The sequence below is a fragment of the Macrobrachium nipponense genome, chromosome 1, assembly GCF_015104395.2.
Source record: "Macrobrachium nipponense isolate FS-2020 chromosome 1, ASM1510439v2, whole genome shotgun sequence".
NCBI classification, from domain to species: domain Eukaryota; kingdom Metazoa; phylum Arthropoda; class Malacostraca; order Decapoda; family Palaemonidae; genus Macrobrachium; species Macrobrachium nipponense.
The window spans coordinates 14750372-14776500 of NC_087200.1; the positions used below are offsets into that span (position 1 = coordinate 14750372).

The 26129-nt window shown below is 37.1% G+C and overlaps 1 protein-coding gene across 1 annotated transcript; it reads left to right on the forward strand.

The window, feature by feature from the left end:
- The first annotated feature begins 28 nt into the window (after positions 1 to 28).
- Positions 29 to 25346, forward strand: LOC135219146 (putative inorganic phosphate cotransporter). The gene is made up of 15 exons (XM_064255660.1): positions 29 to 184; positions 3345 to 3670; positions 5683 to 5734; positions 7374 to 7538; positions 8247 to 8308; positions 8717 to 8863; positions 9540 to 9695; positions 13749 to 13836; positions 14440 to 14596; positions 19978 to 20068; positions 20246 to 20371; positions 21181 to 21313; positions 22060 to 22215; positions 22648 to 22733; positions 23645 to 25346. Exons 2-15 carry the CDS (start codon positions 3416 to 3418, stop codon positions 23864 to 23866), a joined length of 1896 nt encoding a protein of 631 aa, XP_064111730.1. The 5' UTR covers positions 29 to 184; positions 3345 to 3415; the 3' UTR covers positions 23867 to 25346.
- Positions 25347 to 26129: the final 783 nt, after the last annotated feature.

Here is a 26129-nt window from a genome sequence, read left to right on the forward strand (position 1 = left end):
CCATACACCCGTCAGGCCCCGGGCAGAGGGGCGGGGAGTCTCAACGCGTCTCCATTGATGATGGCAACACCGTCCATTGAAGCCTCTTTCTTCTTCTTCTTGGTCAGTCTTTGACGTTGTGTTACCGGACGAGCATGAGAGACGGAGACTCCTTGTCTGGACGTTTCCTAGGACGACGCGACTAGTAAGTAGTACAAGAGTCAATGATGACTAATAAGCAGAGGATAACTGATATCCTTTCACTATTATCTAAAACGGAGATTCGTCACAAACCTATTGGAAAAACTAGGGCATGAGATTTTGTGTTTTTTGAGGGGAGATGAATTTCGAAGTGTCTAAACTAGTTTCGTAAAAATGCAGAAAGAAATTATCGAGATTTTTTTGGGGGGATGGATCTCTATAAGCATGCGCAGTAGTAAATTCAAATTTTCAAATTAAAACAAATGTATTGACACATATTACATATACATCAAATGGTGTGTATCAGCATTACTTATTCCAATAGAAATTGGGAAACTTTTTTTTATAATTATTGGAACACTACTGTTGCTAAGCACACCTGCTAGCTGTATCAACATTTCTATCCCTAAATTCAGAAAGTTCAGTACAATATAATATATAATGACATAATGTATGGGAGTTTGGCTCGTTACATAATTTACGCGAAAAATTATTACCATCAGCAACATATTCCCATAAATACTTGTATCCTAACTTTAACCTCATTATAAATATGTCAGTTTGAGACAGAGCTTTGCCACATGGAGTTTGGGTATTACCAGATACATACAAATAATACCTCATGCTATTACCGCCGCGTAGTAGGCCAGCTGCTGTTTATAGTATTTCTGATAGGTTTCGTAAATGGTCTTCTATTGTTAAAATGTCAGTCCAAAAGCTCTTTAAGAGCTAAGCAATGAATGAATATAATATTAGTCCGTTCTTTAATTCTGTTGCCTTACACAAGAAAAGCTTTAGAGCTTAGACACCCAGAATAGAAAGAATTCGGAAAACTTACACAGTGATATGATAAACAATTGCTAGTAGCTTCATAAGGTATGATTCAAATTAAAATTTAAAGCCCACTTTTCAATTGCCATGTAGTAAGAACTTGAGTCAAATATTCATTAGAAATTATAAGAGGTTTATGAGGGCTGACAGAGTCAGAGTAAGTGCACAAGGCAAGGTAGACCAGAAAGCATTCTTTGAAGTAACGTCAGAGGAACTTGTATATAGGCCTAGCCCCTCCAAATCAAAGTGAATGGTCAGACTGACATTTCTGGTTGAATAACTTATAGGCTTTTTTTTTTTTTTGTGAAGACAGTAAAGCGACATTAGTCTAGCTTATAATATATGCAATTTCAAAAATAATGAAGTTACTGGTAGATGATCTTGCTCTAGACAATTCAAGTCTTGAAAGTAATGCATTTGAGCTTTTCATTTTTTATATTTCCTGCCGATATTTATGGTTCGTGTTTAGGATACATCAAAGTCTGTATGGTAAAAGAAATGTAGTAAAACCAAGAAATGGTCAATCTGTTTAGAGAAGATGCCTGAGAGGTAGAAATAAAGACTGAAATACTCGTCCTTACAACTATATATATATATATATATATATATATATATATATAATATATATATATATATATATATATATATATATATATATATATATATATATATATATATATATATATATATATAAAAGCGTTGGAGAGATAAGGTTTCGGATCCTATCTGAAAGAGGGGTTCAGTCAGTGCTACGGAGCGCGAGGGAATACAGGAACTGGCATTTATTGGTTTGAAAGTCAGAATTTGTGTTGTGTATTTATGAATATTTAGAATTATTATCAAATAACGCTTTTTTACTAATTGTTTTGTTTCGTTTTGATGATTTTCTTTCGTAGCTAAAACGCAGCGGTAGTTATTTTTGGTACTAAATACTTCTTTATTCGCGCCCAAAGGAATGCAACGATTTTAACGTAGTGGCGTTCATAAGTATCCTTGAAAATACCCAATGAAAGCGTTTAAATTATTTCGTTAACTCTCTTGTCTTCAGGTCATTCATTAATTTATTTGATTATCAGTAGACACATGCATCCATTTGCAAAGAACAACGGAAGGAACAATTCCCAACGCTTGAAAGAAAGTGAGAAACAGTACTGAAATTTGTCGTGAAAAATGACGTAACTTGTTCTGTCGAGTGATATCCTATAACAGAATGAACTGCAAAGGTATACCAATAATGCCTGTCTTAAATCCTCTGATGACTGGCGTGGGATATAGAGAGAGCATGACGTATAGATCTTACAATGATCGTAATTCTGATGACCGAACTTCTAGAATTTTAGCTGGAAATTCAAGTTTCCAAAGAATATGGCGGTCAACAGAATAGGCTTTTTTTTCGCTGCGTTTTTCAATTATCAGAAGCAGCTAAAGTTTCTTGTTTGAATCTCTGTTAACATCTTGGAATACAAGAGTGTGTCATTCTCCTCACCAATCAGATTAACATACGGAATAGACAAATGAATAGGAATCTTGTACTATAGGTAACTTAATAAAGGCAAGTTCACGACCAACTCCGAATGATAACGCTACAGCCACTTCTGAGGCGTAGAAATTGGTTCAAGTAGGTATTAGCTAGTACTTGTAGTAGCGACTCGCACAGTGATGTAGCACTATAGTTAGGTTAATGCTCCGTGTGTGTGTGTGTGTCTGTATGCATGTATATATGTGTGTATGTGTATGTATACATATTAATTTACGCCATTATCATTCACCATTTCCACGGGAGTAGACTTTTCCCGCTCTTTTCAGAATCTCTCTCTCTCTCTCTCTCTCTCTCTCTCTCTCTCTCTCTCTCTCTCTCTCTCTCTCTCTCTCTCTCTCTCTCTCTGTCTGTCTCCTGGGCTAGATTCGGGGAAAACATATTCCGTTCAATTCACCTTCGCATAAATATTTTTTTTTTTTATTTACAGAGCTGATTAGCCACTATTTAAATGGGATATTTCCTAAATTTTTAAAGACATTTTCCCCCTGATCTAATAACTTTTGATAAAGTTCTCATAGGAAATGAAAGCAATCTAATATGACTATGATAATGTTTAAAATGTTAAGCTAGAAAACTTGTACAAAAGTTTTTCAGCTGGCTGGCCTCATAGGGATGATAATAACAGCCAAAAAAGCAATCTTTATTCATCTACATTTGAATGCTGGTCCTGTTGAGGACTTACAATTTAACTGAAAACGAGGAGACCGTGATGACGTCTGTTACCCGCAATTATGAGAAAAATGAATCACATGTCAGGTCTGCTTACTAACAGGTTTATCTTCTCATGTTTCAGGACAAAAGAAAAAGTGGAAACAGTCTTCCTTTGCCTTACCTGCCGCATGTAAATTTGGCTGTCTCTTCACCATGGACCCCCTCGAAGCCCAGAATATATCAACACCTGTGGCGAATTCCCAGTCACCTGTTGTGAATTCACAAGCCCCCGTAGCGAATTCCCAGCCTCCCGTTGTGAATTCACAATTCCCTGCGGCGAATTCACAGCCTCCTGGTGCGAATTCCCAGTCACCTGTAGCGAATTCACAGCCTCCTGTTGTAAATTCACAACCTCCAGCAGCGAATTTACAGCTTCCTGTTGGGAATTCACAGCCTCCTGTTGTGACAGTAAGTTATAAGGTGCAATCATTTCGTTACTTTGTATCGTAAATCCTTGTTTAAAAGTGTTATGGCAATCAACATGCATCCGTACCCAATAATATTTACAACTAGGTAAAGTATTATTCAAAACTTGCAGAAATTCTAATAGAAATAAAACCGGGAAATTTTTAGGCCAAAGGAACGAACGTTACTCACTCATCATTTCACGATCATATAGATTCTGATTGGGAATTTTCTCCAAATGTTTACATTCCTTTACATTTGTACATCATTATTTGGTTCACTAGATACACGAGATTAATATTTTACCTTTCAATAATTTCATTCGATAATAAGGGAAAATAGTTTTGAATTCTCTCTGAACTGTGATGTTCAGAGTGCAACTGGTGTTCTGAAAAGTAAGAGTATGAAAAATGTTGGGCTAGTTTTTTTTTTAAAATGACACGGCAGAAGTTCACTCAATAATCATCCATCTTTTTTTTTTTAATGACAACAGACTTTATTTTCCTTCCAACTTTGCTTATTCTTGAGGTTTTACGTCAGACAGTGCTCTAGAAAGACTACTGGCTGAATGCAGTCCACACCAACCCCCTAACTAGGAGTTATTGGTCTAAATAGATCTAACGCAATTCTGACCTAAAATAAAATCATATTTCTCGCATATGTGGTGAAATGTGTCAGTTTGCGCATCCCCAAACACGCCACACAGGTAAACAGAGACGAAACGTTAAAAGTCAGAGTACGAAAGAGCTTTGAATGACATTCTGTGAAATGCAGATATGTCTGCTCTTTCGTTCTATCCACGACAGCTTTCCTGTGCGTCTCACGCAACCATTTGTGGACGCGAGGTGCCCGCTTATAGTCAGTCAGTCAGTCAGCCACAGGGCTCAGCTGACAGGATGTCAAGGAATCAGGTTGAATTTAGTGTCGTCAGAAACCTGCATTCGTCTCTGCATCTTCTTCGCTCATTTTTCCTCTAGGAAAAGCTCTCGTTTTTTTCATGTCGAAGTTTGGAGGGTAACGGGCTATGAAGTTAAAATATTTGTTATTCACGGCGTTTTATTGGTTCTTGCATTTCCACGAATGAAATGTGCGTTTAGTGACTTTGTTTTCGACCACTGAAATATTTATTTATTATTTACTGGCTTCATTTGATGACAAAGTAGCTATTGCCTCGTAACCCGTGAGCTAATACTTGACTTTTTATTCATGAATAACTTGTTCCTCCAGCTTTACTTATCTATGGTTGTGTTACCTCCACCTCAGAAGTTTAATAAGGCATTATTGACCATACATTTAATGTAAGACTCCCTACTAATGAATAACTTTGGCCGGGGGTTGGGGTTTGGGAAAGATGAAGAATTGAAGATTTGAACAGAACGTAAAATAACTCGAGATTGGAGGACCGAATTTTGACGAAGTTCGGTCAGAACATGTCTCCACTGTTATCATCAATATTCAGTTTTATTCGTCTTTTGTCTTTTGGCTTCATGGCACAATTTTTTTTATGATATCTAGACCATCTTACATTTAAAAATGTTTCTATATGGAGAACTTAAAGTTATTTTAGTTGGTTTTTTCTTATTTATCGCTTTCTTTTCTTTCGTATTTATCGCTTTCTTTTCTTTCGTAACCCCTGACACCACAGCGTTGAATTGTCTCTTGGTTGGCTGTTCTTATTGTTCCTTCCTAGTACGAGTCAAACCGTCTCGTCGTTTTAGTCTCAATTTCTCCTTTTCCTTTATGTTGTTCCTTTCCTGCTATTTCTCAAAAAAAAGTTACGATCTTAGTTGTCACCCTCCCGTTAACTGTGTTGTTTCATGATCATGTGAGACTCATTTACCCCCTCCCCTCTTCATGTTGTTCACGACTTTGGTAGGGTTTCCTTTTTGTGCGAACAACTTCTTTTCTATTTTCTAACATAAATTTTCGTTGTTTTTTAAATGCTGCTCTTCTCATTCACTTCAAGACAGTTCGCCTTAGCTTCCAGGGACACTAACAAGTCTTCTCCTTTGCAGGTGAAAGAAATAGAAGAAAATTACTTTGACAAAGCTCTCACAACTGCATGCGGTAAGTCACCTTCAAAGTTCGTTAGTACTAGGGAGTGTTCCTATTTTCAGATGGATATGATATGATTTACATTTGTTCCTCTGCTACTTTCATCGATACATTACATAATAACGATAAAGACGACGTTATTAATCATGCATGCCCTCATAAGCGCCGTCATATTCGTAAAAGCATGCGTCGTGTACGCAGCGGTAGACTATAGTACCTAATTATGCAGGGATTTGTTATTCCTTAGGTAGATTTCCCTGTTATTAAATGATACTCTTGGCGTTTTATACTAACTTACAGTTTTTTTTACTTAATATTATATATTTCAGTGTTGTGTCAATCTGAGTTTTGGACATTCTGCCCCATCTCAGATTAGAAGAAGAAAAAAAGATAGTTTCCCTCAGTTTTAGACATTTTGGTCTCGTGGTAATTTCAACGCACATTTTTATTTCCTGGTTTAAGAAAACTCGCTAGTAAATCCTGTACCTCAATAAATAGAAATTGCTACTAGTGCCAGATATTTCGTTAAACTGAAGACTACTATTTTTTTTTTATATACCGCTGACCTTTGGTTGGGTACATGCTAGTATACGCGCAAAATTAGCGCTGTGTTTAGTACCAACCCCTTGGGGATAAATATAAGAACATAAACAAATGACTGTAGATATCATCAGCATGAACAAACACCGCAAAAAACAAACCAGAAAATAAGAAAAGGCAGAAGATATCCCGGTCGGCGAGTAGCGGGAACCAGGCCCACGTCGGATTTTTCAATTTTACAGATATATCTGTCTAGACAACCTTCTGGAATGCAAGAAATCTCCGTCGCCCTCATGCAGTTTGTCAAGGCTTCAATCTCTGACTGAGAAAACTGTCATCTCTCAACGAAAGGGAATTCAGGTACTCAAGTACATATGAATGGCCGGTTCGTTTTGGACCTTTAGAAACGGTTTTAAGGTGAAATTGACCGCTGGTATTGAAATGGTGTCAGAGTATGCGCGTGCATAAACTGCGCATGGGTTAGTATGTAGTACTATGCGTATACAAATGTGTGCTTCTTTGACAACTGCCAAATCTTAACGTAACTTTTCTGAATAGATTAGAAATTCGGGCTTATTTTAGTTGCTTTCTGACTTTTTTGTTTTTCCTTTAGAGCGATGTGTGTTACTGATAAGAATTACTGAAGAGTGCCTCAGTTCTTGCGTCTAGTTTTTTAAACTTTAATTTAGCCTTTTCCCGACTGGTTCCTGGTTCCTAAGCTCTCACTCCACAAACACAGTTGCGGGCACACTACACTGTTTATGAGGTGCAAAGCTTTATTCCCTTAATTGTTTACTTTACTCATTATTTAGTTTAACTTTATGTTACTCCAAAATGTTTATTTTAATTCATCTATTTTTTTTTCAACAAAAAAGACGTTGTTTGTTTCCCCTAGCGTTCCTTCTTTTTCTAGTTTTGATTAAAACTCTAGAACTCCATGAAAAGCTTTTTTTGTCGGAGTATACGTTTTGAATTACCTGCCAATGTTGTCACGCTATAGATCATTAACCTACAATTCCTTGGGAAAGATGAGGCACATGTTTAAAGAGTGATAAAGAGAGGTAGTATTTATATAATGTGGTATTAAAATTCATACTTTCTCTCACCGCAGGATGGTTGCCAGCACGAGTAGCTATTGGTGGGCTAACCCTGCTGGGATTCGTGAATCTGTACATGGTCCGCGTCAATATTTTCATGGCTATCGTGGCCATGGTTAACTCCAACGACACAGCTCCTACAAACGTCAATCCAGAGGCTCAGTGTTTAGAAGGGGAAGGTATGGACCACTTAGACACGTGTAGTATATAGTTACGTTGCATCGCAAGAGAGGTAGGGGAGGGTGTTCGATTGCTTCTTTTATTAGCCTAAGTAATGAACTGGTACAAATTACGTAGATAGTCAACTGTTTTTTTTTTTCTTGAAATTCTTTCGATAAAAGAACCCACATCATAGATCATAGCTTACTGCACTATATAATACCACCATTCCCCATCAATTCAATACCCATAGGGCTAAATAAGTGACGGTTTGCCCGAAAAGAGATGGCCATTAAACAGCGATTTCACCCACACACTGACACACATCCTATCTATGGTCAATTGATCAATAATAGTCTCATGCACTCATGCAATTCACCTATGGGTATCATGCTCTATACTGGCCAGTCTTTGCTTGTGTGTTGGCACGCTTTTAAAAAAGGGCATCTTTTGGTTGGTGGGAAGATACTGTTAGTAATTTCAGTGATGACTTCGATTATTTTTTTCTTTCTTTCTTTTTGGCAGACTGTGACTAGTACTAGCTATCATTTCTTTTATCCGTCCTTGGCTTATATAAGAAATCTATTTAAAATCATCGAAAACACATTGCATAATATTTCATATCTTCTCGGACTATCAAGTCCGGATCACTGTAGCTATAAGAAATCAATATATAACGTTTAATAAAGATAAAATTCTCAATACTGATCATCTGTTTATGTTTTTAGGTCTTGATCGAATGACACTGAGGAACGGACCACTTTTAGCGGGGAATTTGACTGGGGTCATTGTAAGTATACACAAAAAATTATTATACTAATACTCAGTAGGGGTTGGGGTAGCGCCGTCAGTGAACCTCAGGCGGTGCACTGTAGGCATAATATTCTTCACAGCGTCCCTTCGGCCTCTAACTGCAACCTCTTTCGTTATTTTTACTAACAATTTCCCATTCAGCGCCGAATAACCTTTGAGAATACTCTGAAACATGCCTGATGTAATTATTTTATTTTTCAATCGAGAGAGAGAGAGAGAGAGAGAAGAGAGAGAGAGAGAGAGAGAGAGAATTTTTTCCTTTAAAATTTTCTGACGTATACTTGACTTCATACTTTGCTGAAAATGACGAACGACAACAGCGTGTATATTTGAAGCCGTTTTTTTTTTTTTTTTTTTTTTAAATATATCCGTTTTGTGCGAGCAGTCGAGCCTAGAGGAACACGACCAGCCCTACAGCGACCAACTGACCGGTTTCTCGGAGAGGCCGCCCGTGGAAAAGGTCTTCGAGTGGAACGGGTTGACGCAGGGACTCATCCTAGCCAGTTTCAACTATGGATACGCCGTCACCCAGGTTCGTGAAGCAGTCCGCTTAGCGATGTTCGCGCGAACTCCCTTTGTTAACTCGCTGTCACTTCCGTACGTCAGTTAATGTGGATTCTTCTTCCCAGCTGGTTCCCCTTTTTCTATCCTGCACTTCTGCCTCATCAAAGTACCTTCTCATGTAAGTCTCCTCTCACACAGTCCTTCCATCTCTTTCTTGGTCTCCCTCTTCTTCTTCTTCCTTGAACCTCCGTCCCCATAGTATGTCTCCCAGCGTGGTCCTCATCTCTCCTCAACAGGTGTCCATACCATCTCAGCCTCCCCTCCTGCACTTTCTTTGATACTTCCACCACCTTAGTCGACCCCCTTATGTAGTCATTTCTGATCCTATCTAAGCATTCTTATGTCTGCCACACCCATCCTCTTCTCTTCTGTCTTTCTCATGTTTGCTGTTTACGTACCATACAGCATTGCTGTTCTTACCACCATCTTGTGAAATTTTTCTTTCAACCTCAGTGGTACTCTTTTGTCACAAAGAACTCCAGAGGCCGTCAGTTAATGTGGAATGATCTACGTATTCTGTTCAGTTAATTTTAAAATTATGACGAAATGGCAATATTTAACCGTAGTCTCACTTTCAAAATTAAAAGATGTGTGGCCATGTGAACACAACGTAACCAGCAAGTCCTGTTTCTCAACACTTGAAGGTGATGGGTGGAAGATTAGCTGAAGTCAAAGGGACGAAGTACGTGTTCGGCATCTGCATCCTGACAGGTGCCATCGTCTCCTTCCTGACACCGCTGATGGCCCACATTCACTACATCGCTCTCATTGCCACCAGAATTACACTGGGGCTCGTCCAGGTAAGCTTTAGCTCGTTTCGTTGTTGAAATGGCTGATTGCTTAGTTAATAGACGGATGTAGCTATATATAACAAGCTTACGAGACGTGTACAGACATTCACCAAAAAATAAACAAATTAATGTTCTCCAGGTTTTCCAGAAAAAACAAATCACAAAAAGCTATACGTTCGTGCCCTCCTTAAATTAATATAAGAAGTAGTACTCTGACGCAAAATCAGTCTTATCATTAAATTCTACGTAAAAACAAAATATAAACATTGCTTTAATGTCCTCACGAATAAAATTAAATGTCTCTATTAAGCTGGCTCTGTCATGTAGAAGATTCTTGTATTAACATTTTCCCGTTGAGATAAGACGTATAATAGTATATAGTACTATTATACGTGTGACCTCGAGCGGCCATATTGAAAGGTCTCGGTCCAGCTCATGATACTATATGTTATTACTTTATTATTTTTATTCGTTTACTATTATTATTATCTTGTTATTATTATTAACATTCATATTATTTTTACTATTGGTATATTATTATATTATTGTTGCTGGTATTATTATTATTAATATTAATTATTATTATTATATTATACTATTATTATTACTGGACACAATTTCACAGAGAAAAATTACCTTACAAAAACAGATTGGCCTAAGCACTCCAACCATTATGGTCAAGGCCTAAGTCTAAGCTCCTGGATCTAACCAGTGTCTAGAATAAATGGTTCCTGTAGATTACAGGACTTTCTTAGCATACAGTCACTAAGCACTAACTAAACAATAATGTACAATTACTAAACACCAACATTCACAATACACTTTCACTCACAGTTACTATACAATCACACTCACTAACACACACTATACACTAAACATAAAACACTAAGCACTCACTATACCTCAAACACTCGGTAAACATTCACTAAACACTCACTTAATCCTAAACATTCATTAAATACTAAGCAATCATTAAACATTCACTAAGCATTCATTATACACTAAACACTCACTAAACCTAAACACTCATTAAACACTAAATACTCACTAAATGCTAAATGTTCATTAAACCCCTAAACACTCATTAAACAGTACGTAAATGAAAATCCATTCATCACTCACTAAACACAAAATAAACACACACTAAACATTCACTGAATACTTACTAGACATTCACTAAGCACAAAGATTCACTAAACCCTAAACACTCACTGAATGCTTATACACTAAACATTTGTTAAACACTTACATTCACAAAACATTTTCATTAAACTCTAAACACTCACTAAACATACTTGCGCACTAAACATTCATTCACTAAACACTAACATGCATTAAATGTTCACTAGACCCTAAACACCCACTAAACACGTAGCGCACTAAACATTCACCAAATTCTAAGCACTAACTAAACATTCACTCAATGCTTAAGCACTAAACGTTTGTTTAATACTAACATTCACAAAACATTTTCACTCAACTCTAAACACTCACTGAATACGTACACTGAGCATTCACTAAACATTAACATTCATAAGACATTCACTAAACTCTCACTAAACATTCAGATTACTTACTAAACATTCACAAAACATTCATTAAAACCCTAAAAAATAACTAAACATTCACTGAATACTTGCATAATAGATTCAATAACATTCGCAAAACACTTAAGCATTCAGTAAACATTCACTAAACCCTAAACTAAACATTTACTCATAAACATTCAATAAACACTTAATCATTAAACCCTTAAAATTTGCTAAACACCTACTCGTTAAACATTAACAATAAAAAAACATTCTCAATCGTACGAATCCTTGTTCAGTTTGTTGGTTAACAGACCTTTAAAAATGGCCGCAAGGCTTTGCAACGCCGCCCTGGTGGAAGACCACCGAACTACGTAGTACTGGTATAGAGTTCGCAACTCCAGGTATATACCCTCTATGGTATTCAAGGGATTTTCGTTTTGAAAGGAGATTATTTTGGCATTTTACTGAGTGTATTCGAGGGCGAATATATTTGCGTCGCGTTGAAATGAAGAATGACACTCTTACTTCTGGTAAAAATAGTCTAAACGTCTTCAACCAGGCGCCATCAGATAGCTCGAATACCTCGTCTTTAAAAAACGAGACGCTGGTGTTATGAAACAGCCGTTGACGCAATCACTCTTTTGTGAAGAGAAGAAAACACGTATCAGTGTCGCATGCACGGGGGAATGGGGGCATTCCTCCTCCCCCTCCTCCTCCCCACCCCCCACCTCCGCGACCACCAACTCCTTCTCCTCCTCTCGGACGCTCGTCTTTTGTGCTGCCTTTCATTGACAGTTTACTCGCTTTCATTTGTTTGTTTGGTTAGCTATTAATGGAAAACTCAAAAATTGAATTATCATCATTCAAAATATCGCGTCATTTAAGATTCTATTTTCTTTCTTTATAGAAACAAAAATTATTTCGTAGGATTTGTTTACCTCTCACGTATAGCATTTTCTTATGATCAAATCATTTATCTATGTACTTTCTTAATATAATTGTGTATTTTCCGTATGTCACCCTACAACTTACAGTCACCATTTTCTTCTCTGGGAGTGAATAAATAATGCTCTTGTTTTTCAGCAACATAGTTTCCCTGGTAGGCGATACGCAGCGCACTGTAGTCATTACTTAGGGTCTTTGCGGCGTCCACTCGGATCCTAGCTGCAACCCTATCACTCTTTTTACTGTAGTACCTCTGTTCATATTCTCTTCCATCTTTTCCACCTTGTTTCATAGTGCAACTGCTTTGAGAATTGAGGCTTTCCTCCTGTTACGTTTTTAAAATCTCCCTTGTTCCCAGGCTCTCTTTCAGCTCTGAATGAGCTCATGGGTTCCAGCGCTTGGCCTTTGGCTTCAATTTGATATTCCAGTCCCTTCCATTCCTGATCGGCGATGCCATATTTGAACAAGATAACGAAAGGTTAAAGAAAGAGGTTCAGAGCTGAGCAAATGTGGAAATGATACAATTACATAGAGACTGCGCAGTTTTTAAAAAGATTCTTAACCTTTTGTGTTGTGCTGTTGTTATTCTATTTGTGCAATGCAATAGAGTAATAATCAATGAGGCATTCGGTAAAGAAGAAAAATCAACACAAGAATGAATAAGTTCATAAGTCTACGGATACTTCAACCGCAACTGCTAGACGCAATAGCCTAGGAAATACTAGGCCTAGGTTCAAGTTGCACTGAATTTCTTTCCCTGAAAGATGTAAAGAATCCAACGTGTGATATATAATATATATATATATATATCACATTACCGTGATTCGTATACATATATCGAGCTACAAATGTCCTTTAATATCTAATTCGCTCTACCTCGGAATCAATATATTTTCATATATGTTTAACCGAAGGGGGATTTTTTTCCGATAAATAGAATTGCCGGCCAACGGGCACGAACCATCGACATTCTTCAATCCAGGACTGGCAGTGAAGCCTTAGCCAACCCCGCACCGCAAAAAGACATAAGTTTGTTTAAGCCGCCTCCTGCCTCAAATACCTGTCGCACTCAGGTATATTGCAGTCTCCAAAACTACAATATACATGAGTGCGACAGGTATTTGAGGCGGGAGGCGGCTAAGGCTCCACTGCCAGTCCTGGAATTGAAGATGTCGATGGTTCGTGACCGTCGGGCGGCAATTCTATTATCGGAAAAAAAAAAAAAATCCCCTTTGGTTAAACATGTATGAAAATATATATATATATATATATATATATATATATATGATATATATATATAGATATATTATATATATACATCACATACCGTGGGCTTGCATCTCAGCCTACCGCAACTCAAACCCGAATCGAACCATTGAATTTGCTTGCTTGTGCTTCATAAATCATCATAAGAGACTTGTTTAAAGTCTTATGGAAGAGCAAGTCTATATAGGTTAATGTAGATTCGTGCTCACAAATTGTATTCTCAGTTTTTTTTTTATACATATAAGAAAACAAATAGCACCGAATTTCCTTTGGTTCAAACACTCACAACATCAGACAGCTAAGTTGGATGTTATTTCAGGGCGTCTCTTGGCCTTCGATTCACGCCCTCATAGCCCGATGGATTCCGCCCCTGGAGAGACCCAGATTCGTCTCCATCGTCTATTTTGGTGAGATTCCTGCTTCCTGTCTTTCAGGAGAGAGAGAGAGAGAGAATATCGCCTTACGAAGGGTCTTTGCAAAATGAGAGAGAGGAAAAAGTAGTGCTCGCTATGTTACGAGTTTGTTTTGTTTTGAGAGAGAGAGAGAGAGAGAGAAGAGTGTTGTTCAATATACTACGATTTGTTTAAATTCAAAGACAGACAGAGAGAGAGAGAGAGAGAGAGAGAGAGAGAGAGAGAGAGAGAGAGAGAGAGAGAGAGTATTGCTCAATATACTACGATTTGTTAAAAGTCAGAGAGAGAGAGAGTTGCTCAATATACTACTTTTTGTTTAAATTGAAAAAGAGAGAGATAGGAGTATTGCTCAATATACTACGATATGTTTAAATTCAAAGAGAGAGAGAGAGCATTACACTGTGCATGATAAGATTTTCATACCAAATGTATATTAGGAATTCATTTATTCTAAGAGAGAGAGAGAGAGGAATACTTTAAAAGAACATTGCTCTCATACTGAACAAATCCAACGTTCACGATCAATCACAATTACCTGAAACTGAATGATAAAGACTTTTTATTTTCTAGATCGTTTTCCTTCTCGTCCTCCAACAGCCGCTACATTTAGCATTACGCTCACCTTCCCTTTGTGCGGAGTTGTGATCGCTAAGCACGGTTGGGAGGCCGTGTTCTACACGAGCGGGGCGTGCTCCCTCTTCTGGTGCTTCTTCTGGTTCACCTGCATGTACGACGACCCCTCCGAGCACCCCAGGTAGGTCCTCAAATGCCGATGACACTATAAAAAGAAAGAAAAAAAGCTGGTTCACTTAAGGTAGAGTCATGGATGAGCCCTGTGTTTAAGAGACACTTGTTCGGCGGCCGCTGATTGGCTGGTACCAGGAGGTAGCCAGCTCCCAGCCAATCAGCGGCCGCCAAACAAACGTCTCGTAGACATAGAGCTCACCCAAGGATCTACGTTAAGTGAACCAGCTTTATAGGAAGGGTATATATAAAACATTAGCAGTAGAGCTAAGTTTTGTTCATATTTCATCTTTTTTGCTAATGTGTTGATGTCGCTAGGAAGGGTAAATATAAAATATTAGCAGTAGAGCTAAGTTTTGTTATTATTTTTTCCCCTGAAGTGCAGGAAACATGAAGACGGATAAACATAAATAAACAATGAATAATAACTTCTGGAAATGGGAAAAAACTTGTCTCTGCCTATTTAGGCTTCTGTTTATTATGTTCTCAACTTTTCTTTCATTAAGTAAACATCGAATAAACCTCAAGAGTTTTTAAAGTCTACGGACGCTAACCTCCATTGACACGAAAATTATGGAAAAATATCTATCAATTGATAATGATTTGGTAAATAGTAAATGTTTGAGTTTCAGTAAAATGCTGTTTAGCGTTAATCAAACTTTCATTGAAACAATCTTTATATATATATATATATATATATATATATATATATATATATATATATACACACACACACATACAAACTGATGGGCTTGATAATATGTATATTATTATATATTGCTACTTTCAAAATGCATATATCTCCTCTGTGACTGTATAAAATGTTATGTAGAATTGTGCAACATTTTTTCAGATTCCTAGATAGCTTAGAGATAGGATGTTTTAAAATGTGTGTTCAGATTTCGCATAACATAATGTAAAAGAATATATATATAACGTAGAATGTAAAAAGAGAGAGATTGTCTTTGTCAGTTCGAAACTACGATTGTTTCCCTATTATGTCAGCACTGTGAGATTAGAGGATCTCCGAGATCCGTTTGCCTTCCTAATCTGTCAACACGTTTGATAAGCGAGCTCCAGACTTCATTTGTGTTTTGGGAATCTGTCATCATGTGTGATAAGCCTTCTCCTTCGTGTCGATCGAGTAGAGTACGTGTCTTTTTTTTTTTTTAGCAGAATCATCTCATACGTGTATGTCTTTGATCAAAGCCACATGCAGATTATACATTTTTGTATGAAAGTTGCTTAAGATTTCGAAGCTTCTAGAAGAGTTATTGCCCAAAAACGTATTATGTCATCTGCCCTGTCCAGTTTCCATAAGGAAGAGAGATTCATTATATCTTAAAACCGCGAGGCATTCAGATCTCTCTCTCTCTCTCTCTCAACATCCTTGAGATTATATTAACGTAACATAAATTGGTCACTCGTAACTTGAGGATTTCATATTTGATATTTCTTAGAGTTTATTTAGTGTTATTTAGTGTTTTTGTGGAATCTGAACAAACATTGCTATTGTAACGGCGCCTGGTTTTTGGTAAAGTGAAACAAGAAATTGGTATACCAAAAAGGTAAAGTGTGTTATATTTTTATTTGTTGCAACTAATATCTAATGGTTATAATGGTTTGGTAAGAAACTAATAACTGATAGGAACAGTGGTTAACTAATAACTAATAACAGATGGTTACGAAGGTTTGGTAAAAACTGATGGTTACAATGTTTTGAGTGAAAAAGATTTACACTTTTACACATTGCGAATTTTTGTGTTTTGTGTTTGTTCCATTGTTTGTGCACTTGTTCATTTTTTTTTATTGAAGTGTGCCTTTTTATTTTATATTTTCATTTGCATTCACAATTTAATTGACTTAGTTATTTTCATTGCTTAATCATTACACATTTAATTAAATTTAACACTTGTGAATTAATTTGCATTTACTTAGAATTCTTTTCAAGTTTTATTATTGTTTAGCACTTGTGAATTAATTTCAAATTTTCAATTATTGCCTAACACTTATGAATTTCAATTGAATCAATTTTCTTGAATTTTGTGATAAATTAATTTTGATTTATTTTTACTTAATTTAATTCAAGAATTAATTAAACTTTACTTTGTTTTCAAGTAACAGTAATTTTCCCTGATATTGTGAATTTTACTTATACATTTTGAGTTTCATAATAAATTTTTGTATTTAAAATTTTTATAAGTATTTCATTTCTAACCAGTATATTTGCATTTGATTATATTTATGATAGGTAGAAACATAGAGTGGTAATTGATCTGCTTTCCTTCAATTTACTTGAAGTGACTTAGAACCAGGGAAGTACTTTGACTTCTGAAATCAGGGAAATACTTAGACTTTTAAAGTTGTTGATGGAGTGATGCCCTTTGATTAATTTAATTACTTACAAGATTACCTCACACCTGTTTTGATGAACTTAGTCTGATTTTCTGCAATACTGGTAAGTGTTAAGGGATCACTGTTGCCTTTTGAGTATTCAGTCGTTTAAACGTGTTATGAGGGTTCAGGTGTCTGGCTTTTGGTGAGGTAATATTTGATGCAAGGTAACCAGATACTTGGCACTTCGTAACAATATATATATATATACTTTACTTTATCTTCCCGCCTCTGGCCAGTGGCATAAGGCGGATACAGTTCCTCTCCATCTGTCCCTATATATCTATATATATATTTTTAACATATAATATCTATATATCTAAAAGTATCATCCTCGTATCTCTCCATCTTCCCTATATATATATATTATATATTATATATATATATATATATATATATATATATATATATATATATATATATATATATATTTAGGGACAGATAAACAATATATATATATATATATATATATATATATATATATATATATATATATATATATATATTTAGGACAGATGGAGAGGAACTGTATCCGCCTTATGCCACTGGCCAGAGGCGGGAAGATAAAGTAAAGTATATATATATTGTTACGAAGTGCCAAGTATCTGGTTACCTTGCATCAAATATTACCTCACCAAAAGCCAGACACCTGAACCCTCATAACACGTTTAAACGACTGAATACTCAAAGGCAACAGTGATCCCTTAACACTTACCAGTATTGCAGAAAATCAGACTAAGTTCATCAAAACAGGTGTGAGGTAATCTTGTAAGTAATTAAATTAATCAAAGGGCATCACTCCATCAACAACTTTAAAAGTCTAAGTATTTCCCTGATTTCAGGGAAATACTTATATATCTTTATATATATATATATATATATATATATATAATATATATATATATATATTATATAAAGATTGTTTCAATACATTTGATTACGCGCGAAAGCAGCAGTTTACTGAAACTCAAACACTTACCAAGTCCTCATCATAGTCGACGTAATACTTCAATAGACACAATAAGCAGCACAGAAGTGACCACAGGCCACCTTCCAGGAGCATATTTCTAAACCAGCTGTTGTTCACTTAATGCGGGAGACTCCGTGCACATTGATTTCCAATAAGACAATCAGTCACTCCTTTACATTCAATTGGTCTACATTATTTATCTAAGGGATTGTTCAACAGTGTCAGAATCACGGGAACGAAGAAGAATGGATTCTACGATTGGTTCTGCATTCTTCATGAATTATCTAGTCCATATTTATTTATTTTTTTAGAACTGAGGTGTGACGTGTCTGATCTCAGAACGATAAAAGCTTAGTTCGTGTATATAAATACATATGCATATATATGAATGTCTTTTTACTGTAATACGACAGTATAAAATGAAGGTAAAAGGGCCAATAAAACACTGTTTGAAAGTTGTAACCATATATTTCGACCACTTCCTTCTGTGCCAAGGAAGTGCTCGAAATATATGGTTGCAACGTTCAAATAGTGTTTTATGGGCCTTTTATCTTCATATATATATATATATATATATATATATATATATATATATATATATATATATCGAGCTACAAATGTCCTTTAGTATCTAATTTGCTCCACCTCGGAATTAATATCTTTTCATATATGTTTAACCGAAGGGGAATTTTTTAGTCGATAAGAGATTTGCCGCTCACGGGCGCGAACCATCGACACCTACAAATCCAGGACGACAGTGAAGCTTTTACCCTGGATTTGTAGATGTCGATGGTTCGCGCCCGTGAGCCGGCAAATCTCTTATCGACTAAAAAATTCCCTTTCGGTTAAACATATATGAAAATATATTAATTCTGAGGTAGAGCGAAATAGATATTAAAAGACGTTTGTAGCTCGATGTATGTATATGAATCACGGTAATGTGATATGACTTTTATATATATATATATTATGTAGAATCTACTGTTCATTTTTACCAGATACATATGTAAATATAATAGCCACAATGGTCAAGGTCGGTAAGGTGACTTCGTCCTTATTATGGTAACGCAGGTTCGTTTCCCGCTACGGGACACCATGATTTCTTTCATGTTTCTTCGAAGTTGGATCTCGAGGCTTGGTAGCGACAAGCGTAGTATCCAAAAAGAGAGCAAAGAGTTTGAGAAGTTAAGAGGGCATCGTGGCTATTACATGTGGTGTGTGAGAGCCCAAAGTATGACCAGCAACGACTGTCAACTTTTAGAAATAAATCAATGATGGAAAATTTTATAAAAATCTACATTCTCAGTAATCCCGATTTTTTAATGTTCGTGAGGAGGACGTGTGATTTATTTATCTAATTAATGAAATATAAAAATAAGGAAATTGCAAGAATACGAAACCCCTTAGGCCTAGTATTTGAAGATTTTTAAAACAAATTTAAAATGTTACTTAACTTATTCTGAATTTTGATATAGACCTTTATGCCTTTGCGCATAAAGGTGTATCAAAATTCATACTGGATGACCTATTTGGTCCCAGAACTTGGCCTTTGGCCTAGACTCAACTCAGTGGTCTGGTTAAACTTTTAATGATAATAAATAGATAGAGACAATATTAAAAAGATAATTATGTTGATAATAATAATAATAATATTAATAATGGAAGTCAACACAATCACGCTTGTAATAAAACTGAATTTTGATCTCACTTTGGGATCGAAGTAAAGAGCGAGATGGAAAGTTGGGCAAATTAAAGGTAATGTACTCAAATACTTGTGATCCAACGATTTTTATGCTATTTTCTTATGTTTTCGCATCGCATGATCTTAAGAATAATAGTAGTAATGGTAAAGATGCGTCTTTGGAACGGTTCCTTCATGACAATGGTTTCATCGGCGCTTGTTGAATGTCCATCCGTAGTATCAGCGAAGAGGAGAAATGCTAAGGTAGAAATTCATGAACAATATATGTGCCTTTGGAACGGCTCTCTGGTAACACTGATAAGTAGCTCTTGTTGATCATCCGCAGAATCAGCGAAGAGGAGAAACATTACATCCAGCAAAGCGTCAGGGCTGGCGGGAAGTCTCGAGACCCGTCACTCATCACCCCGTGGAAGCAGGTATATACTCGATTGATTGATTGGCTCAGGGTTATAAAAACTGATATTTCTCATAATGACCATTTGTCCCCCTTCCTAAGTTTTGTAAGCATCAGTATTTCATTTTAGTTTTGGATGAGGAGTTATATCATTGAATCTCCTCTGCGTCTAACTCTCTCTCTCTTTTTCCTGACCAAGATCGCGACGAGCCTCCCCATGTGGGCCATCATCGTAGGGGACATGGGTAACGCTTTTGGGCTGGCCATCTACACTAGTCAGCTTCCGACTTACATGAGGAATGTCCTGGGGTACTCCATTCAGAAGGTAATTCACCCTCTCTTTTTCACCGCTTAACGTTAAACTTTTTGGATTATTTTCCGGTTCATCTGAAGCATGTGGTCTGTTTTAATGTTACGCTCCGCAGTTGTATCCAATATTCCTTGGAGAAGAAATGCACTGATTAATGTATGGTCATATTTCAATATATGGAAAAAGTGATGAAATAAAACTCGATTTTATTCATAGGTCCATTGACATTGCAGACCTGTCGTTGGTGCAAAGAAGCACGATTTCATTCGTAGTTTAATTGAAATATCATAGCCTTCACTCCTGAACTGAACTAGGTCTAGCATTCCACATAAATTCTGACAGACAGAAACAACCCAATCATTCTAAACCCGTAGGGTGGTAGCACGATCAGTGTACCTCATGCGGTTCACTGTAGGTATTACTTAAGGTTTTTTGTAGTGTCCCTTCGGCCTCTAGCTGCAACTCCTTTCATTCATCTTACTGTACTTCCATTCGTATTCTCTTTCTACCATCTTACTGTCCACCCTCTCCTAACAATTGTTTCATAGCGCAACTGCGACGTTTTCTTCCTGTTACGCCTTTAAAACCTCCTTTATTCTCAATTTCTCTCCCAGTGCTGAATGACCTCATTGGTCTAAGTGCTTTGCTTTTGACCTAATTCAGTAATTCCACAAGAATCTTCACTAGTTGTTACTACTATAAAAACACGCTGGTCATCTTATTTGATGAGAATGACAAAAAAGCTAAAAACTTTATTGAAAACTTTACCTATATTAGTATTAAAAGTCTAAGATAGAACTTCGAAACACTACACTTTCTTTCAGAATGGCCTAGTGTCCGGACTCCCGTTCCTGTGCCGGTATCTTGGGGCCGTTTCATCTGGCATCCTAGCTGACTGGCTTCTCTGCAGAGAATATCTGTCCATCGTAGCGGCTCGCAAGCTCTTCTGTTCTATCGGTGCGTATGTGTCCTTACAAGAGGTGAAAGAGTTTGTAAAGGTGAGATTACACTAGGCTTCACCGCATGCTGCATGTGTAGGACTCATCACCAACTCCGCCCAAATTCTTGTTAGCCCCGCCTACTAACACCACTAACTCACCCTAATGAGCAGTCCAGTAGATGGGGCTAACAAGAATTTGGGAGGAGTTGGTGACAAGTCTTACGTATGCAGCACGCAGTGAAGCCTATATAAAAATATAGTGTAAACTCACCTTAAGAGTGGGCTGCTAATGGAAAGTCTTGAGGTACTTCTTCACTACTGTAAAACATGTCATCAATACTGTCTGGAACTTAAGTATCATCAACAGGTTGGAAACAAGTCATTGACTGGAACTGGAGAACAGACCTTTGACAAATGCTGGACGATCGTATGAATGGTTAGAATACTATGTTGCTGACTTGTATTCAACCAGTTTTTTTTAACCCTATGTATCACCAGCAAATTAAAAACAAGTTAACAAGAAGTGGAGAACAGACTTTTGGCGAATGCTAGTTAATCATATGAATCACTAGTTACAACCACCAACAAGTCACTGACTTGTATTCAACCTGAATGTTAGGAGTGCGTGATAAGTTACTGACATGTTTATGACATTTCGTACTGTATTGGAGACACACCCAGATGGGACGGAATATAAAGTGATAGATGTAATGCAACAATAACTGATGCTAATTCAATCTAAATCTTGATTCCATTCCCACAGCAATGTTTGGTCCAGCAATCCTTCTGGTTGCTGTGATTTACTCCGGTTGCTCCGTCACCACAATAGTGGTGTTGCTCTGCCTGGCTAATTTCTTCAACGGGTCCATAGCTGCCAGCCAGCAGGTCAATCACACGGACATAGCTCCAAATTTCTCTGGTTAGTCATCTGGGCAAATCTTTCTAATGGTATGTTTATTCAACGGGCAACTGAGTGTTGCTCCCAGGTACTTGGTAAGTTAGTGGACTAAAACACATTATTTTTTTGAATGCAATAATAATTAGCAAAGTTAAGACAATAGGACGAAATGAAGCTTTACAGTACCTTAGGCAAATATGTAAAAATCACATGACTACATTGTTGCTCTGGGAAGGCGTCATAAGCTGCCTGTCTCGCCCGTATTAGAGATTTCTTCTGTTTTTACCAGCAGTTAAAACTATCCCATCTCCAGCTCTTTCTTCAACCAGTCATGCAGACTGAATGACTTTCTTTAGCGGATGGTACAGAGTACTAAACATGGATTCATTGCTTTCCTCACTTTTTTAGATTCATGCCAGCACACCACAAGGCTTTTTTTCTTCTTTTTCCCAGGTACCCTCTTCGGTATCAGCAACACCTTCGCCGCTGCAACGTCTTCCATCGCACCCGTAGCAGTGGGTGCTGTCATCAACGAAGTGGTAAGTGTGTGTAGCTTGAATTCGTACCTCGTTTTTGTATGCCTGTCGAACGACATCCAGAATCAAATCGGGAAATGGATGCGTTGTTATCCACGCTAAGTTTTACGAAAGTAGCATACTGAGACATCGATATTCGTTCATAGATGCAAACATTAAACTTATACCAGAATCTTAGCATATAACAGACTTGCTGCTTATATTCATTAAAGAGTAAAATATACAACGGTGAGAAGTATTGTTTTGAAAGTTCGTGTTTAATCTCAAGATGCCTTCCTTATCCTGAAATTCAGCTTTATGACTTGAATACTAGTTGTCAACTGTGAACAGACCTCTCATTTACATGAAATAGTAATATGAATATGGGAAGTTTCACTTTCAGTTGTAATGAATGTAGGGTGATGATTTTTTTTGTTACTCTCGAGCCTAATAATTCTTGAGAAACTAGACAGCATCTGCCTTTTCTTTGTCAATGTCTGTTGCAAAATTAATATCCAGGATTGGTCATTTAGTTTTAGAATCCTGCTGATTGACAGAATGTACTTTTTTCTTTCTTTTTCAAATGACTTGTATTTACTGACTAAAAACAAACCCAACAGAAACAACACATTTTCTCTTGGTTTTACATTTGACGGTACCCCAAACGAGCTGGCTCCAGTTTATTAAAGTTATTAGCTTACAGTCTTTGATTTGATCTGTTATTAATTAGAAACAATTATCCCTATTATTAGTCATCATGGTATGAATCTCGTTGATTATCTTCCCTGATGTTGCTAATCTTTTTCAAGCGGGGAGATCAATTCTATTCTGAGAAAACTGGCCTGACAATTGTTTTGGCAGTGTGGCTACTTTTAGCGGAACATTCACTCATTGTGGAATGGTAATAGAGTAATAATAATGATACTAATTTCCAGCAAACGATGGAGCAGTGGGAGAAGGTGTTTTGGATGTGCATTCCAGTGTTCGTGGTTGCTGGCTCCTTCTTCTTGATATTTGGGTCTGGAAGCGTGCAGCCCTGGAACTTCGCTGGCCAGAGAGAAGACGACGATGCCCTCCGAGCTGTGACCAGTCACTTACAGACTGTCAACGAAGAGGATGAACAGATACAGATACAGGACATTGAAAAGGTAATATAGGAGGGCATTCCATGACTCCTGGAAGAAGAAGAAGAAAAGGAAGAAGAAGAAGAAGAAGAAGAAGCAGCTCCATGTATCTCTAGAAAATATCATAGGTCCCCCTTGACTCCTGCAAGAAGCCTCATGTGTCTATGGAAAGTATTATAGGTCCCCCATGACTCCTGGAAGAAGCTTCATGTGTCTCTGGAAAGTATTATAGTTCCCCCCATGGCTCCTGGAAGAAGCTTCATGTGTCTCTGGAAAGTATTATAGTTCCCCCCATGGCTCCTGGAAGAAGCCTCATGTGTCTATGGAAAGTATTATAGGTCCCCCATGACTCCTGGAAGAAGCTTCATGTGTCTCTGGAAAGTTTTATAGGTCCCCCATGACTCCTGGAAGAAGCTTCATGTGTCTCTGGAAAGTATTATATGTCCCCCAAGACTCTTGGAATTAGAAGGTTCACGTATCTCTGGAAAGTATTGAAGGGCACCATGACTCCAGGAAGAAGAAGAAGAAACTTCATGTATCTCTGGAAAGTATTGTAGGTCCCTCATGACTCTTGGAAGAAGAAGAAGAAGAAGCTTCATGTATCACTGGAAAGTATTATTGGCCCCACCCCATAACTCCAGTAAGAAGCTTCACGTATCTCTGGAAAGTATTGTAGTTCCCCCATGACTCCAGGAAGAAGAAGAAGAAGAAGAAAAAAGAACTTTTTGCATATCTGGAAAGTATTATAGGTCCCCCTATGACTCCTGGGAGAAGAAGCTTCCTATACTTCTGGAAATTATTTATAGGTTAAACTTAAGAATCCTGCAGATGGGAACAGCATCAACAATCCCAAATATGTTTACTTAAGTGATTGTTTTTTTTTTTTTACATTATGTCTTCGTAGACAATTGTTTGTTGTAAATGCCAGAGGTACTCGTATGAAATGTTCAGCTGTCGCGTTCAGCAAGAGGGTATAGACACTTGAACGTACTACATCTTCTTTAGGTTGATGATAATGACTGAACCTGTTCGTCTATTTCTTACTATATATATGGAATTTCCTTACTTTAATTTTAAACTGCAGTTGTCTTATTCAGCCAACAAGACTTAACTCCATAAATGAATCGTAGCTGTATGAAAATACTGGATATGTGAAGTAGCATGTGATCACATTATTATTATTATGATTGGAGAAGCAAATCCACAGATATGTAATTGTACATACGTTATATTTAAAGATAAAATTGTACAGATAGCTTTCGGGAATCTGACGCTTTGGTGTGACGTACAGAATGCCATCTGACATTCCATTATTATTAGAGTTGAATTATCATTCGCATAAGGCACTGTTATTTTGAGACGCAAGTATGTCGAAATATGCCAATGTGCGCGTGCGTGTGTAGTATGTGCTGATGTGTTTTGAGAGCTGAAGACACTGAGAATTCAACCATTGACTGCCCTTTGAGTAAACATAAAGTAATGTCTTTAACTAATGTTATTAACCTCGTATGTACCTTGGCCTTTCATTCACTTTTTCCTTTACTTCTTGCCGTCAATTTCCGTTTTAGCGGTGAATGACCCCATTGGTGCCAGCGCTTAACCGGTTTGATATTTGATTGCAGGTTGACATGGGTTCCTCACTTAAAGGCGTTGAAAGGTAAGTGTCTTGAGGCCCTGAATCTTTTAAAAGCATTGTCACATACATCATGGGGGGCAGACCGCAAAACTATTTTAAAATTAAACAAAGCCTTAATTTTTCAAAAATTAGTTATGGGTGTGAAATATACTCCTCAGCCACCCCAAGCCGATTAAAGGTATTAGATTCTATACACCATGCTGGTATTAGATTGTCTACAGGAGCGTTTAGAACTTCGCCTATTCCAAGTCTCCTTGTTGACGCTGGAGATTTAACTTTAGACCTTTACCGAAAGTCTTCTATTATTCGGTATTGGTTTAGGTTGCAAAGACTTCCAAATTCTTTAGCCTGTCAGACTGCAAACTTTGTAAGGCATTTTAGATATTTTGAGTTACACCCAAAATCTCCTCAACCCTATGGTTATCGGGTAAAACAATTAATAAACGGTCTTGATATAGCAAGAAATAGAGTTCTTCCATGTAGGATATCACCAACCCCTCCATGGAAATTACCAGAGATATCTTTTTGTAAATATTTTATTGGTATAAAAAAGAACATGGCTGAATAAGAAGCCAGGTCTCTCTTTCATGAACATGTCGAAGAACATAGGGAATCGACTTTTATATATACAGATGGCTCCAAATCTGATGCTGGCGTTGG